A 16,706-nucleotide genomic window follows, 5' to 3' on the forward strand; every position below is an offset into this window, starting at 1 on the left:
ATTTTTATAAAAGTTAGAGCTTCATGATCTCCTCGCTTATTCTCGAGAGCTAACCCCTATCCAATGCCCGGAAGAGCTAAGGGGACTTAATCCGTCGAGCTTTTGACATAAAAAGTGAAGCATATTAAAGAAAATAATATATAAACATATCGTTATTCATAATATGATTATAAGTATCTTGATATAAACTATTGGGAAATTGGTCGACCTCTTTGTTTGTTTGTCGACTAGAGAGTCGACCACATTTTTGGTCGACCTCTTTGTTTGTTGGTCTACTATAGAGTCGAACATAAATAACAAGCCAATTGACCGGGCACTGAATAAATTTTGGTCGACCACCTAGCAAAATGAGGTTGTCGACCAAGTTAAAAGGTGGTCGACCAAAATGATGTTTTACCGAATAGTGGACATTGTCATTTTGTTAGGAAATATATATATATATATATATATATATATATATATATATATATATATATATATATATATATATATATATATATATATATATATATATATATATATATAGGGGCAGGATCAATAGGGAAGTAACCAATCGGGGGGAAGCAAAACAATTTTTATTTTTTTTTTGAAAAAACTTTGTTCACGAACATTATAGAATGGATGAAAATATGAACATTTAAAAAAGACACTTCATGATGAATCTTATTATTTTGGCGGGAAAACGATCGACAAAAATAACATTCAAGATAATATTGTTTGTGAAGAATGTTAACGTTTTTTTCCATGTTTTGTGAAGTAAAATTTAGCCCGATTTAGGGTTTAGGGTTTGGTGTTTTGAGTTTATTCCATAAACTTAAAACACCAAACCCTAAACCCTAAACCCTAAACCGTTCGTGTTAAAAACTCAATCTAAATCCTAAATCTAAACCCTAAATCTAAACCCTAAACCCTAAATTTCTAAACCCTAATATCTAAACCCTATAAACCCTAATATCTAAACCCTAATATCTTAACCCTAATATCTAAAACCTCAACATATGCTCGAAAAACACGATAATTGTTATATATTACTTCTTCGAGCGTTTTCCTGTCAAAATAAAAACATTTATCATAAAGTGTCTTTATTAAATGTTCATATTTTCATCAAATCTATAATGTTCGTGAACAAAGTTTTTTCAAAAAAACGAAAAAAAAATTTGCTTCCCCCCGCTTCCCCCCGATTGGTTACTTCCCCCTTGATCCTACCACTATATATATATATATATATATATATATATATATATATATATATATATTGGTAGGATCAAGAGAGAAGTAACCAATCTGGGGGAAGCGGGGGAAGCAACAATGGGGATGCCCCGCCCTTTAGAAAAGCATAACAACCAAACTTTTATTAATGATAAGGAACTTACATTTGTATAACAATGGGGATACCCCACCCTCGTACATAAACGAACATATATATGCTTATATATGCCCTGTCTCAAAAGTGTAGCTACTGAAGATTGAACCCGAGTCTCCTTTAAAATTCCTAAACATTCAACCACTAGGTCACTCCTAAGGGTTACAATCGGGTATTAGGATATTACTAAACAAATAATATCAGAGGATCAAATTAGTCCATGCCTTCCCTATTGTTTGAAGGAAGCACGTAGAAGCCCGGATTTATTAGCCATTGGTTCCACACGAGTGAGCATTTCTTGAATTGTCGAGAGATTCATCGGAAGCTATTAAGTTGAACTTTGTTAATGATGGATGCAGAATCCCAATTTCCATTCCGAAATGTTTTGATGTTTCTATGATACCAAATAATCTAGCTACAAATTCATTTAGTTGCTTGTCAAATTGTTTTACCGGATTCCGATTTGATGGAGTTGAGTTCATGTGAGAAAGTGTCATCGATGGTTAAAATATTCACATCGTTGAGTTACAAACTGATTTCACATGTATCCATTATGATATAATATGCATAGCAGTTTCAGTGTGTGAGTCACATAATGGAAAAAGAAATTGAACATCTTAGTAGAGATATTTAATTAATTAATTTATAGTATTATATATTACCCGACTGTTCTATTAGAGGGATATGAAATATGAATTTCAAAAAGCAATAGGGTTTGAAACGTAATGTTTTTTTTAATAGTTGAGGGGATATAATGTAATATTTGATTCTGATGGTTATTTATTTTCCACCCATTTACACTGCCCTCCCGTTGTTTGACACTTTCTAAAATCGTCAAAAACCCTAAACCCTGTAGCTTGCAATCGGTTTTTCTCATCCTTACGAATATGGCCGTAAGTCGCATCCTCCGATTCTGCAATTCATATTGATTTATAATTATGCTATTTTAAGTTTTATTTTCGTATAATAATGATTATAGTTTTGTTTCCCGTCCAAATGTAGTCATGTAGATGTTAGATTTAGCTGTGTATCTTTCGATTTATTAGGGCGGCTTTGTTAGTTCGAAATTTAGGGCTAATGGGTGAATGAGAGTTAGCGGATATAAGAATATTGTTTTTGAAGATTGTGTGTCTGATTTTGAACAGTTTGTTGATTATTAACTTGTTACTGTAGTGTAGAGTTTACGATTTTATTTGATTATTTATTCTTTTATTGATTTTGAAGGTTTTTTTTAGTTGTGGTGTAAATATGTGATCTAAATTGTTTTACCATTGCAGACTGTACCTGTAAACCCGAAACCATTCTTGAACAACTTGACCGGGAAGTCTGTCATTGTCAAACTTAAATGGGGAATGGAGTACAAAGGCTTTCTTGTCTCTGTTGATTCATACATGAACTTGCAGGTACAATTTAACTTCCTTACGTGATATCTGGTTTTACGCTTGTTACCGAGTAATTACAATATGTCTAGATGTTTGCATATGCATCTTATAGTAAGTGGTATATGCATTTTGGTTTTATATCTTTTGTTGCTTGCTTGGTTTATAAAGATAGGTGGCAGGCTAATAGGTTGATTCAGGTTTTACTTGCCTCTAGTGTGTCGGTTGGGTAAGTTGTGGAGAATCGAATGAAATAGGAACAAGTCTCTTTTAAAAAATTTCATGTATAAAGCCTTCTAATACAATTTATTGTAAAGACAAGACTATCACTCGAAATTGTAACATTTTAGTCTTTTTAAACAAAAGTAAAGATAAGGGAGTGTTTGCGGGAGTCGAAAGTCCCATTATGATTATTTACTCGTTTTGACCTGTCACTCAAAAACAGTCAAACCTCCTGATTAAACTCATGTTCCAACAAGTTCTGATTAAGTTATGAGCTTCACGTCAACAATATACTTAGCTTCTAATTAGCTAATCTTGTTTTCCAGTTGGCAAATTCTGAAGAATACATTGATGGGCAGTTTACTGGAAGCCTCGGAGAAATTCTAATCAGGTATACATAAATTACGAGTTGCTTGAGGTATAATGTGTAAATATTTAATGGCTCGAGTATGACTACAAAAACACGTTATAACAAAAAGTTTTTTCAAAAGGCATGTTGAGGCAGTTGGGTGCATCAAAAATACATCAGATATAAAGTTTCCAAAGACGGTGTTACTATTTCATTTTTATTTTCTGATAATTATATGCATAATTGTTGCTGTTTCCCTTTGCTGGAAATTTAGGCTATATACAACATGATGTGCCCATTGTTTATACTGCTCTAATATGCGAAGCTATCACTTGGAGTTAGTGGTTTCTCTACGCAAGTATTAAAAAGTTCTATTTGTTGCTACAATGCTACTTGCCATTGATAAATCTAATTTGCTCCATCTCTTTTCTTTTAAAGTTTTCCAAACTAATTTTAACCAACTCACTTGTGAAAGAGTTCTATATATGTGTGTGTTTTTAAATATTTAGCGTGTGATATTTTGTTTTGCAACAGTTTCGATTGTATCAAGATAATAATCTAAATTGTGTGCTAAAAGTTCTAGGAGATTGTATCTTTTAAAACAAACTTCCAACTCTTACCATTTCCATTAGTTTGGTTGTCTGGATTTTCTTGTTAGAGATGTGACAACCCGAATTGATTCGGAAAGGTTATTCTGTTGCGTTTATAATTTATATTCATGGCCTAATTTTGTTCATTCTTGTGTGATGTGTCTTATATGGATGGGTCTTTTGTGGTTCTGAAGAAAAAAGATTACTTTTTTGTGTGTATGTATATCCCTGGCTAACACTAATGGTTGTTTGCTGGATATATAGATGTAACAACGTTCTCTACTTACGAGGTGTACCAGAGGGTGAAGAAATGGAAGAGGCAGAAGATCGCGATTAGCAGATGGATGGGTTTTTTTATTAGATCTATCTGTTTCATTTTCGGCGTGTTTTGTTTTTGTATGGATATACTTGTGTAGATGCTATTATTATCTAATTGACTTAAATTCAGAATGTAACAACACCTTTGATAGGCTAAAAGTTCAGCCCGAACTCTAAATATTGATGATGTTGTATGGTAGTTACTGTTTTCTTTGTTGGACAAATATCATTTTTTTTGAGCCAATTAAGATTGCAATAGCTCTTAAGATTCACACTAAAGGTAACATTGTGATTAAATGCATACATATTGGAGTGAAACTTTGGTGGTCAAAGTTTAGATTTGACATATTGTTTGCTTTGTGCCACTAAATCCTTTCGCAATATCTTGCCTGCTGCTGATTTTGGTATTACATTTATAAAGGAAACTTTTTTCACCTTCTTGAACGGGGCCACCTGAAAGATATACAATCAACTACAGTCAGATGATTCATGTTGCACCCATTAGTGGTGAAAATTACATGAGATGATTGTATAGTATGAACGGGGGTCATCAGTTGGTTCTTATCTCAGGCAAGTCAAATGATTGTGACTATTATGACCCAAATGAAGTTATCTCAGACTAACCTGTTTGGCAACAAATTGAATGACTTGGTGTTCATCAAGTTCAGATCCAGCTGCTCTCACCACATACGCCATAGGTACCTCTCCCGACTCTTCGTCTTCAAGTCTATGTTTACAACTCCCAAAAACTTAGACATGCAGTTTTACACACACACACACACACACACACACACACACACACACACACACAAAAACTAGTAAATAGAACTCACGGTATGACTGCTGCATCGAGTATTTCGGGATGACTCAGTAGTACGGATTCCAGTTGTGCTGGAGCTACCTGCAATTATTATTATAGTTCACATCATTTCATCTAAAATTCAAACACATAAACAAAAATTCGTTTGTATTTGATCTGTTGTACCTGATACCCGTTATGTTTTATAAGCTCTTTTATCCTATCAACGATATACAGACACCCATCTTCATCAATATAACAAAGATCTCCTGTCTTTAACCACCCATCTGAGTCAATAGTTGCAGCAGTTGCTTCCTCATTTTTTAAATAACCTTTCATCACAGCCGGTGACTTTAACCATAATTCTCCTTCTTTGTAAGGCGGCATAGCTATTCCCGTTTCAAAATCAACAACTTTAGCACAAAAAGTTGGTAACAAAGTTCCCGAACCGGCATGATGAGCTTTCGCTTGTTCATTATCAATAAATACCGTTGCAGCACCGCAACTCTCGGTTAGACCGTACCCAGGTCTCAGTGCAACCCATGGAAATTTTGCTCTGAACCGACCCACCAATTCCTTACTCAAAGGAGCAGCCCCGGACCCCACTCGTCTCAAAGATGACAAGTCATACCCACTTCCATTGTGTTTGACTAGATTCAGTATAACTGGAGGAACAGCCGGAATATTATTGACCTTGTGAGTTTGTATAGCTTCTAACATACCTTGAAAATCAAATCTTCTCATTATAACCGTTGTCGTACCGGAAGAAAACAACCCCAAAGCAAAAAACACAAGACCATAGATATGAAACATTGGTATGAAACACAAAAACACATCATTGATAGCCGAGGTTTTGTCAACCGACCATTTTAAAATTGTCATAATAGATATGAAATTTGAATGAGTCAATATAACTCCTTTGCTTACTCCAGTCGTCCCGGAAGAATACAATATTGCTGCTGTGTCTGACTGAGTTGACCGGGTTTCAGGCAACTCAGTTGGTTCACAACACTCGATAAGCTCTTCTACTGAGAATTCGTCTCCATTTAATGACCGACAAGTTAACAAGGTAGGCACTTTAGTTAGCACCAACTTATGGAGCTCGTTAGGATCGGCTATTGCTAGTGTTGCACCCGAGTCGAGCACTTGCTTGGCTATTTCTGACTCAGTGTTAAGTGGGTTAGCCGTGGTAAGCACTCCGCCAACCAAAAGTACAGCTAGGCATATGGTCGGGTAAAGGGTTGAATTCGGTGACAACACAAAAACAACGTCGTCTTTACGAACACCAAGTCCATGGTACAACCCATATGCCAACGAGTAGATGGACCTTTTTAGTTGAGCATAGGTGACTCGTTGACCTGTAGCAGAGTCTATTAGAGCCACTTTTGAGTCTGCTTGGTCGAGTTGTGGAAACTGTGACAACACAAATGTAGCAGTGTCTAAGTTGGCCTCAGTAGGAATCTTGTTACCATTCCCGAGTTGGGTGAGCGAGTGGTAGATTCCTGTTTGGGAATCATACCCACATTTCTTTCGTTGACTCGTTACCTGTGATTGGCCAACTGGACTATCTTCGAAAGTGTCCATGTGATCTGGATGTTGAAAAATTTATGCGTTTGAAGAAATTTATAATGGGGGTTATTGTATGGGATAGTTTGATGAGTCTTATGGGAAGTAAGTACTATGTAGGCATGTCTTTATTGTCGTCGTTATCACCGATAACTAGGAATATCATTATCGTACGAGGTCACTGGCCTGCAAATTTTTGGAATAAGGTGACAAGGTCATGGTAGAATTTGTCTAATATATCCAGTGATCAAAAGGTATATACTTAACTATTGTCCATATATTCTTGTAAATGTCTGTTTGTAAAATCATGCTCCATCCCTATTAACACTGCTGACAAAATGACTGCTTTTCTACTAAAAATTATACATAATTAAATAATTTACATAATCTACTTAACTTATTCATATGTTGTGATACTTAGAGAGATAAAATGGCCCCTGCAGCAAATTTCATTATCTGTTGGATAATCTTGAAAACCCGAGTCTTAGTCCAAAATGAAAGATATTAAATTTGGGCTGAATGTTATGTGATCCACATTTGTAGGTAGTTTAACGAAGAAAGGGAGTGTTTGGACATGGGTTTTACAAGTTGAAAGGATAAGTAGTCAAGTGGAGATCATGGGGTCAATAGTCAAAGGTAGAAGATTTCGGTTATTGTTACTCCACGTTTACAAGCAGCATGTATTTTATTATTTATTTAAATTAAATGCTAGTATTAGCTTAGTGAGTCTAGTCATGGAAATAGTGGGCAAGTGGGATAGCAGCTACTATGTATTGGAACGTGTAAGTTTGATGGCTATTTAAAGCCAATTGTGACGTGAATACAAAATAGCAAAGTAGTCACAATGTAGTCTCAAGGTGTTTTTTGGTATTGTTTTGCTCTTATATATTTATTGTATATTTGAGTGAGATGGAATAAAAAGCATGAAGGAACATATATGTTCCAACAATTGGTATCAAGAGCTTAGACTCGATCCCATGAAAGAAATTAGTAGCAAGGTCTAAAAGTTAGCAAGAAGAAGCAAGCAAGTAGCAAGCAAGTCAGCAAGAAAGTTAGCAAGCAAGTTAGCAAGAAAGAAGCAAGAAAGTTAGCAAGCAAGTTGAAAAAATAGCAAGAAGCAAGTAGTCACAATTTGTGATCAAAAGTATGAAGCAAGGTTGGTCACAAGTGGTGATCAAAAGTTTTTAAAAAAAAGAAGCAAGAAGAAAGAAAGAAAGTTGATCACTATTGGTGATCAAGAAGAACGACCGAAAGAAAGAAAGAAAGAAAGAAAGACCGAAAGAAGGAAGACCGACAAGGTGCAAAAGACCGAGAAAAGCTCCTAGATCGTTAAAGGCACCTAAACCGAAAAGGTGTCTTGACCGAGAAAGAAAGTAGACCGAGACCGAAGAAGACAACCATGACCAGGTTGTCCAAGAAAGATCAAGACCGTTTTGATTAACGACGAGACCGCATGATCGAAAGAGGCTCGTTTCAAGATTACGGGGGTGAATGTTGGGTAATCTTGAAAACCCGAGTCTTAGTCCAAAATGAAAGATATTAAATTTGGGTTGAATGTTATGTGATCCACATTTGTAGGTAGTTTAACGAAGAAAGGGAGTGTTTGGACGTGGGTTTTACAAGTTGAAAGGATAAGTAGTCTAGTGGAGATCATGGGGTCAGTAGTCAAAGCTAGAAGATTTCGTTTATTGTTACTCCACGTTTACAAGCAGCATGTATTTTATTATTTATTTAATTGCAGTATTAGCTTAGTGAGTCTAGTCATGGAAATAGTGGGCAAGTGGGATAGCAGCTACTATGTATTGGAACGTGTAAGTTTGATGGCTATTTAAAGCCAATTGTGACGTGAATACAAAATAGCAAAGTAGTCACAATGTAGTCTCAAGGTGTTTTCGGTATTGTTTTGCTCTTATATATTTATTGTATATTTGAGTGATATGGAATAAAAAGCATGAAGGAACATATATGTTCCAACAATTGGTATCAAGAGCTTAGGCTCGATCCCATGAAAGAAATTAGTATCAAGGTCTAAAAGTTAGCACGAAGAAGCAAGCAAGTAGCAAGAAAGTTAGCAAGCAAGTTAGCAAGCAAGTTAGCAAGAAAGAAGCAAGAAAGTTAGCAAGTAAGTTGAAAAAATAGCAAGAAGCAAGTAGTCACAATTTGTTATCAAAAGTATGAAGCAAGGTTGGTCACAAGTGGTGATCAAAAGTTAAAAAAAAAAAGAAGTAAGAAGAAAGAAAGAAAGTTGATCACTATTGGTGATCAAGAAGAACGACCGAAAGAAAGAAAGAAAGACCAAAAGAAGGAAGACCGACAAGGTGCAAAAGACCGAGAAAAGCTCCTAGATCGTTAAAGGCACCTAAACCGAAAAGGTGTCTTGACCGAGAAAGAAAGTAGACCGAGACCGAAGAAGACAACCATGACCAGGTTGTCCAAGAAAGATCAAGACCGTTTTGATTAACGACGAGACCGCATGATCGAAAGAGGCTCGTTTCAAGATTACAGGGGTGAATGTTGGGTAATCTTGAAAACCCGAGTCTTAGTCCAAAATGAACAATATTAAATTTGGGCCGAATGTTATGTGATCCACATTTGTAAGTAGTTTAACGAAGAAAGGGAGTGTTTGGACGTGGGTTTTACAAGTTGAAAGGATAAGTAGTCTAGTGGAGATCATGGGGTCAATAGTCAAAGGTAGAAGATTTCGGTTATTGTTACTCCACGTTTACAAGCAGCATGTATTTTATTATTTATTTAAATTAAATGCTAGTATTAGCTTAGTGAGTCTAGTCATGGAAATAGTGGGCAAGTGGGATAGCAGCTACTATGTATTGGAACGTGTAAGTTTGATGGCTATTTAAAGCCAATTGTGACGTGAATACAAAATAGCAAAGTAGTCACAATGTAGTCTCAAGGTGTTTTTGGTATTGTTTTGCTCTTATATATTTATTGTATATTTGAGTGATATGGAATAAAAAGCATGAAGGAACATATATGTTCCAACATTATCTACTTGTCTACATTAGAATTAGAGTATTGCTAAATCTACACTTTTTTAAAAAAATCCACTAAAATTGTACATTATTTGTTGGTACAGGTTAGTATAACATGTTAATGTACAAATTTGATGAATCTATAATATTCTTTTTGGAAATCTCATCCTATTTTTTAATGGTGACTTTTAACTAATCATTGTCTCTTATGAGGTCATTGTCGCAGTCTATAAAGGTTGATTATATACTTTTTTTTTTTTCATATCCATATGTAAATGTCGATATAGACAGATAGAATTTATTTCTACAAAAAAAGAAAAAGAAAAGGAAACATCAAACAGATAGGAATGACCTTCGTAAATCTGGAGTTAGATAAACAGACAGAAGTTGAAGCCTTGAACTACAACTTAATTTACTTTGAAATGTTTTAATTACAACATTGAGACGTTACTGTAATTTGTAAATCTGGTAGTTAGATAAACATAGGATTGACCTTTTATGTCACACACTTTTCAGGTGATGACTTAATACTATATTCATTACAAAAGTACATGACACTTAAGTTTCTTACATTTTATCTTAGTATAAGTTTTAGAACATTAGACATCTATTTATGTATTTCATATAGCTTCTTAAATGTAACCATCACAACACGTAATATTCTTAAGCTCACACAATTTTTTTATCATTACTTGTACCTGTCTTAAATTTAGGTCATGAGATACATGTTACATATACTTTGTGAGTTCCACCATTCTTAACATATGTTACCAATACACTGTTTTTCTGTGATGCTTCCGATTTTAAGAACTTTTACATTATGTGAACATGTATATTTTACTTATTAAGTTTGATATATCATCATTTTTTGTAGGGGCAATACGATTCCAACGATAGTTTATTCATCAAAAACGGAGTTACGGTTTGAAAGTTATACCCTTATCAATTTTACCAAAAGCTGACAAGTGCTCAACCGCGTGGTTGAGCCCTCAAACGCGTGCTCAACCGCGTGGTTGAGCTGTCAAAAGTGTGGGAGCTGAAGAACAGCTCCAGCTCGCCGTTTTCGCGTTTTTTGACCCAAATCTTGATTTTTGCTCAATCTGATCAGGAAACCACTTCAAAAACATTATATAACAACTATAGAACATAAATCTAACATCAATTAACATATACAAACACTTTTCATCAAGATTAAGCATCAAAATCATACTATTTACTTAAGAACATAAAAATCCCAATTTCTAACAATCAAAGCATGGATTCAACAAGACAAACCTGAGATGATGCTCACAATGATGCTAGAAATCAGTCTCTAAAGTCTCTTAATCCAATTTCAAGTTTAGATCAATTAGAGTTTCAAGAGTGAAGGAGTTAGGTACGGGATGTGTGTGTGGATATTTCTAGAAAATGAAGGAAATAAGCTGAATACATACACTTTAATGTGTTATAATCTCATACTCCACATCACAGGGGTATTTACCAGTTATCTGGAATCTCACGCACCTTGTTAGGCGAACCTAACGGAGTCCAAATTAAAGAAACAAACCTGTTTTGTGACCTTTGTCACGAATTGGTCTCAAACAAATAGTCAAACGACTATAAACATTCAATTATAAAATCAACATTATAAATGAACATATGGGCAAAATGGTCATTTTCAACTAGGCTCATTTTGCGGGTGTTACAAATCTATTCCCCTTAGAAAGATTCCGTCCTCAAAATCTGGTCAAAGTCAATAGTCACGGTAACAAAATCCCATCATCTATTCGTCAACAACACATATTAACAACAATTTAAGTAGTCAACTATCCTACTTCTCTTCTTAACTTACTGAAACTTCCTCATGATCTACCAGAATGTCCTTATGTTGGCCAGACGTAATACATTATCATAGATCACGTCTCCATTTCAAGTAAGAAAATCTGAGAATCCTGAATCCAAGTCATATCTATCACTACAACCAACACTACCTTAAAGCACCTACCAATAAGCTCACTACAATATTCACATAATCTACTAAGTATGCATAAACGAAATCAAAAGCAACAACAAATTAGTCTCAACGTACCAGTATCTACATCTTCCGACGCAACATCAACATCTGCTACCATCTGATAAGCTCTAGCTACAGTTGTGGGAGGACCTTTTCTCTTCTGTCCTACTGATGCGGTAGATCCACCAACAAATGCCCACTGCACCCCGGACCTGCCCCGGAACCACCTCTACCCGCTGTAGGACACTGTGCTGACCTATGACCTTCCTTATGACAATTCCAACATACATTGCTTCCGAAAGAAAATTGTTGAACATCATGTCCCACTATAACACATCTTAGACACCTTTTCGTACCTGGAGAACACTGTTCACTGTGGTAAGATCTGCACGAGTTACACCACTCTTTCTGTACGGAACCCGACCTACTCGTACTCGAAACTTCCCTCGTACTGGACCCGGTTGACTTTCTTGATTTCGGACTTGATTGATAATTAGATTGAACTTCCGACCTCTTCCCATAAGAACCACTCCCCACTCCCGCACTCCTTGCGGCTTTAACATCACCCTCTGTCGCTTTAGCCATCTCAAAAGCTTGCGATAAAGAGGAAGCAAATCTAACCATTGACCGATACTCTGGCTTGATAACTCTAATAAAATGCTGAATTTTATCTTTCTCATGTGGTACCCACTGTTGACAAAATCTTAGCTTAGAGGTAAAGTCCAAAATAACATCATCAATCGTCATATCATCAGTCATTCTCATCCCCAAGAACTCGATTTTCAATTTCTCTAAATCATATTCTGAACAATACTGCTCACGAACCTTAGCATGAAACTGCTCCCATGACACTTGACTTAGTTGTTTCTTTGATAAATGACCTGTGATGGAGTCCCACCACTCCATAGTTCGCCCCTTGAACAATCAACTGGCATATAATACTCTCAACTCTGGCTCGCACTGACAAGCATCTAATGCTCTTTCCACTTCCCTGAGCCAATTTAGAGTCTCAGTCGGGTCAGTTTTACCAGTATACTCCGAAGGTTGACAATTATGAAAGTCCTTATACGAGCACTTTTTCTTTTCAAACATCGGTAGTTGGAAGAATGGTGTCTGAAACGGGTACATCAGTTGATTCGGAAATTCTGGATTAAACTGAGATGGTATATGGTACCGGGGTGGCACATACTGTTGTTGAGAAATGTTTCCAAACTGTAGGTAAACACTTGGAGGATAGCTTGGATTAATTGTTGTGGTGTTAGATTGCGACATCACTTGTTGTTCAAGCTCTTTGACCCTATCTTGAGCTTCTTGCAATTGACTCTGAAGATCTAACACTTCTTCTGATACTTCTTCCTCTTATACATGACCATCTTCAACAGGAGCTCTAAAGGTTCCGAAGGCATTGGGGGCAGCGTCTTGATTACCTGACATATCTGCACTACCACAACATCTAACAAAAACTCTTAGTAGATAACCGGTTAGTGCCTATCAACTAACATGATATTGCTCCAAACGAACATATATTTAGTCGCAATATCATTCCAAAATGTAATGTTTTTAATTTTAATTTCCTTATTTTTAGTTGTAATTGTTTAAACAAAATAAGTGCGAAGACGAAAGACGAAGATCGCTCGAAACTGAAGATTTAAAGATTAAAACGAAGATTTAAAAGGCGAAAACGTCCAAAATGCTCAAACGTACAAGTTACACTCCAAGTGGTTTAAATTATCGAAGAAAAACGTCTAAAGATTGACAAGAACGCAAGTCGCAGAACGCAAATTACACGATATTAAATTGTACGAAAAGACGTTCGAGAAACCGCAACCGAGACATAAACCGGGCGTAAACGTACGAAACATCGGAGCCAAAATTATGAGTCAACTATGCACATAAATATAATATATATATATATATATATATATATATATATATATATATATATATATATATATATAATTATATAAATTATATATATTATATTTATATTTAAAAAATATGTCGACAAAGAAGCAAACAAAAAAATCCTGAGCTGGAAAAGGGGGCCATGCGATCGCATGGCCTGGAAGGCTATTTTCCATGCGATCGCATGGTGTCCTGTAGCAGGCCACATCTCTATAAAAAGTCAGTTTGCTCGAGTTTTATGTACACTTTCTTTTCATTTTCATTTCTGTAAACATAATATATATATTTATAATTTTAATTTTAATTTAAGTTTATTTTAATAATAAGGTTATTGTAACGATTAATTTACGGGCTTTAAGTCGGAGTTCTGTCCGGGTACCGCTACGCTAATTATATTACTTTTTACCGTTCCAACTCGCTGTAAGTCTCCACGTCCCAACTTTATTTTCGCGTATCGTTATTATCGTTATTATCATTGTTATTACTATCGTTATTTATTATTTATTATTGTTATCGTTTATTATTATTATTACCATGTCCATTTTTTATAATTTATATTATTACGCCGTTATAATGTCCAACTAAATATCCATAGTGGTAACTAAAATGTAGAACCTCTGGACAAATGGATTGAACCATATTATAATATTATGATGTAACTTTGACTATTTTTAATATTAAGTTTAATCACCTCCCCCATACACCACTTATGTGGTATTGAGTTTTGTTGTTGTTGTTGTTGTTGTTTAATCACCGACCCATTGTTATATAATTTAATATTTTCACCCCTATCACATAATTTATTAAAATTGATAAACGAAAGTGCATTAGACTGACATAAATTATGCTTCAACACCTCAGTGATCTAGACGGACATATGGACAAATTATTGACAACAATTTAGAAGTGTGATTCGGTGGTTTGGGTAATATTACAGTTTATATAATCGTGTAATTATAAAAAGGGTAAGACCGTTATAATTTTTGTTTTAACGAAAGTAAAAACTGGATTAAATCTTAATTTAAATAGTCGGGGTATAATTTAATTCACTAAAACGAGATCTAAACGAAAGTGAGATTTAGTTTTAGTTAATTAAATCTTTATAAATCGAAAGATAAAATATAAGGATATATATTAAAACATCGTAATCGGACTTAAAAACAATCCATAAATCCATAGGGGACATATTTTAGTAGCCACTACTTTACCTTATTTTAAATCTCTTCAATTTCACTTATTGTCATATCGTAAACTTTAATTACTTTTTACTATTTTGCTATATTTCCATGAAAAACCTTATTTCTTCTACTTTGTTAAATTAGTTTAAATTGTATTTTTATTGTCGTTAATTTAGTTATTTTGTTTTAGTTAAATTTAATTTCCGTTCAATTAAGTAGTAAACCCTAATCCAAAATCCCCCTTTTAAATAGATTAACTTTTAGCAATTAAAAAATCTTGAAAACTCCATCTCCCTGTGGAACGAACCGGATTTACCAAATAAATTATTACTATACGGATAGGACAAAGTTGCCTATATGTGTGAAATCAATCCGAAATCATAAGAACATCGTATAATCATAACCAATTCGTGTAATAAATTCAATCTAAATCCGATCAAAATAAAAGGACACGATCGAGCACATCAACTTTTTGGCGCCGCTGCCGGGGATAAGTTGGCAGTTAAATAAATAGATAATTTTTCTGATTCGTAGTAGTAGTTGGATTTGTACGTGGACTGGGTTATTGGAGCCAAACAGTACTCAATTATATTGAGACCAAACGAATCCTGCCCCTCTGCTGCATCTTTTGGCTATTCAAAACGTGAGCAAAATCAGAAGGAAAATATGTTTGTTTAAATGTTTTTATCATTGTTTTTAGTTATTCGATCCTTTCGTGAAAATTCATTTTCAAGAAAGTTCAATGTTCATACACTTAGTGAATAAATCCTTCAAGACTACATACAATTTTGTAATTGTATGACCCGTTCAGGAAATCCTAAACTCGTTCCACTTAATCCAGAACCTGAAAGAAACTTGAACAAAAGATTAAAACAAGAAAAACAAAAAAAAAATTAGGTAGTACTAGTAAACCGAAAACACCGAAAAATATCAAAAAACAAGTAGGAAACACTAGTGGTCAACCAGAAATCAAAACTGAACCTGAAACCATCGTCATTAAAGAAGAAATGGTTGAAGTAACACCTGATCTAAATGATCTACCAATGTGGAATACCAGACAAACTGTTCCCCCTCTCGCACTTGCACCTATAAGAAGACCTGAAATTGAGGCTGAAAACTGGGAAGTTAAGGGGGAGTTTATGTACATGGTTCGTGAAAACCAATTTGACGGAAGACTTAATAATAATTCGATAGAACATTTAGAAGCTTTTGAAGATTTATGTGAATTGTACAAAAATAAAGATGTTTCTTCAGATGCATTTAAGTTAAGAACTTTTCCGTACTCGTTAATCGGAGACGCAAAAGCTTGGTTGAAAGCATCAAAGCCTGATTCTATCACAACTTTCAATGAATTAAGAGAAAAATTTATTATCCGATTTTTTCCACCGGCAAAAGCCGAAAGACTTAGAACTGAAATCACCACTTTTAAACAAAAGGCGGATGAAACTCTTTATGATGCATGAGAAAGATTAAAAAGAATGTTAAGAAATTGTCCGCAACACGGATTACAAAAAGGGCAAATAGTACAAACTTTTTATCGTGGTATTGATGAACATACTCGTGGTATATTAGATTCCTCCGCTGGAGGAGTATTTATGTACAAATCACCAAATCAAGCGTATGACATGTTAGAAGACATGTCAGTTCATACTTTTGAATGGACACCGTCTAGGGATCAACTACCTAGAAGAACGGTGGCAAGCCTTGAAGAAAATGAAGACAACAATACAACCATAGCTTCACTGTCGAATCAATTCAAAAAGTTTGGAAGAGAAATAGAGAAACTAAATTCAACAGTTTTAGCATTGCAAGTAGGCTGTGAAATCTGTGGGCAGCCACATTTCACAAAAGATTGTGATATCAATGATCGGCCAATGAACTCAGTAGCACAAGTTAATTTTATGGCCAATCAAAGACAAGGAAATTTTCAAGGAGGAAATTCTAATTATCAACCTGCAAACCCAGGATATCAAAACCCGAAGAATTTTGCTTTTCAAAGAAATGGACCACCTGGCTTTTTCAATAGAAACCAACCTCCATTTCCACCTCAACAA

At 35.0% G+C, this 16,706-nt stretch overlaps 2 protein-coding genes and 1 non-coding gene across 3 annotated transcripts; 1 reads left to right on the forward strand and 2 right to left on the reverse strand.

Annotated features, from left to right (window-relative positions):
• The first annotated feature begins 2,162 nt into the window (after positions 1-2,162).
• Positions 2,163-4,469, forward strand: LOC139895942 (probable small nuclear ribonucleoprotein F). The gene is made up of 4 exons (XM_071878496.1): positions 2,163-2,256; positions 2,641-2,766; positions 3,291-3,355; positions 4,168-4,469. The coding sequence occupies exons 1-4, from the start codon at positions 2,251-2,253 to the stop codon at positions 4,238-4,240; spliced, it is 270 nt and encodes an 89-aa protein (XP_071734597.1). The 5' UTR covers positions 2,163-2,250; the 3' UTR covers positions 4,241-4,469.
• A 79-nt stretch (positions 4,470-4,548) lies between these two features.
• On the reverse strand, positions 4,549-6,604 carry LOC139895947 (probable CoA ligase CCL5). Its single transcript, XM_071878501.1, has 4 exons — positions 5,207-6,604; positions 5,055-5,122; positions 4,846-4,948; positions 4,549-4,674 (listed from the first exon to the last, which is right to left on the reverse strand). Exons 1-4 carry the CDS (start codon positions 6,602-6,604, stop codon positions 4,549-4,551), a joined length of 1,695 nt encoding a protein of 564 aa, XP_071734602.1.
• A 9,448-nt stretch (positions 6,605-16,052) lies between these two features.
• On the reverse strand, positions 16,053-16,159 carry LOC139903731 (small nucleolar RNA R71). Its single transcript, XR_011778526.1, has one exon. It is a non-coding gene; the product is annotated as a small nucleolar RNA R71 (small nucleolar RNA).
• Between the last annotated feature and the right edge of the window lie 547 nt (positions 16,160-16,706).

The sequence above is a fragment of the Rutidosis leptorrhynchoides genome, chromosome 3, assembly GCF_046630445.1.
Source record: "Rutidosis leptorrhynchoides isolate AG116_Rl617_1_P2 chromosome 3, CSIRO_AGI_Rlap_v1, whole genome shotgun sequence".
Classification (NCBI taxonomy): Eukaryota; Viridiplantae; Streptophyta; class Magnoliopsida; order Asterales; family Asteraceae; genus Rutidosis; species Rutidosis leptorrhynchoides.

Excerpts from the sequence above, each read along its gene's own strand:
- LOC139895947 (XM_071878501.1), bottom strand. The coding sequence starts at position 6,604 with ATGGACACTTTCGAAGATAGTCCAGTTGGCCAATCACAGGTAACGAGT. Across the intron at positions 5,123-5,206 it reads TAAAACATAACGGGTATCAG|GTAGCTCCAGCACAACTGGA; the intron begins GTACAACAGATC and ends TAATAATTGCAG. Across the intron at positions 4,949-5,054 it reads CTCGATGCAGCAGTCATACC|ACTTGAAGACGAAGAGTCGG; the intron begins GTGAGTTCTATT and ends TTGTAAACATAG.
- LOC139895942 (XM_071878496.1), top strand. Across the intron at positions 2,767-3,290 it reads ATTCATACATGAACTTGCAG|TTGGCAAATTCTGAAGAATA; the intron begins GTACAATTTAAC and ends CTTGTTTTCCAG. Across the intron at positions 3,356-4,167 it reads CTCGGAGAAATTCTAATCAG|ATGTAACAACGTTCTCTACT; the intron begins GTATACATAAAT and ends CTGGATATATAG.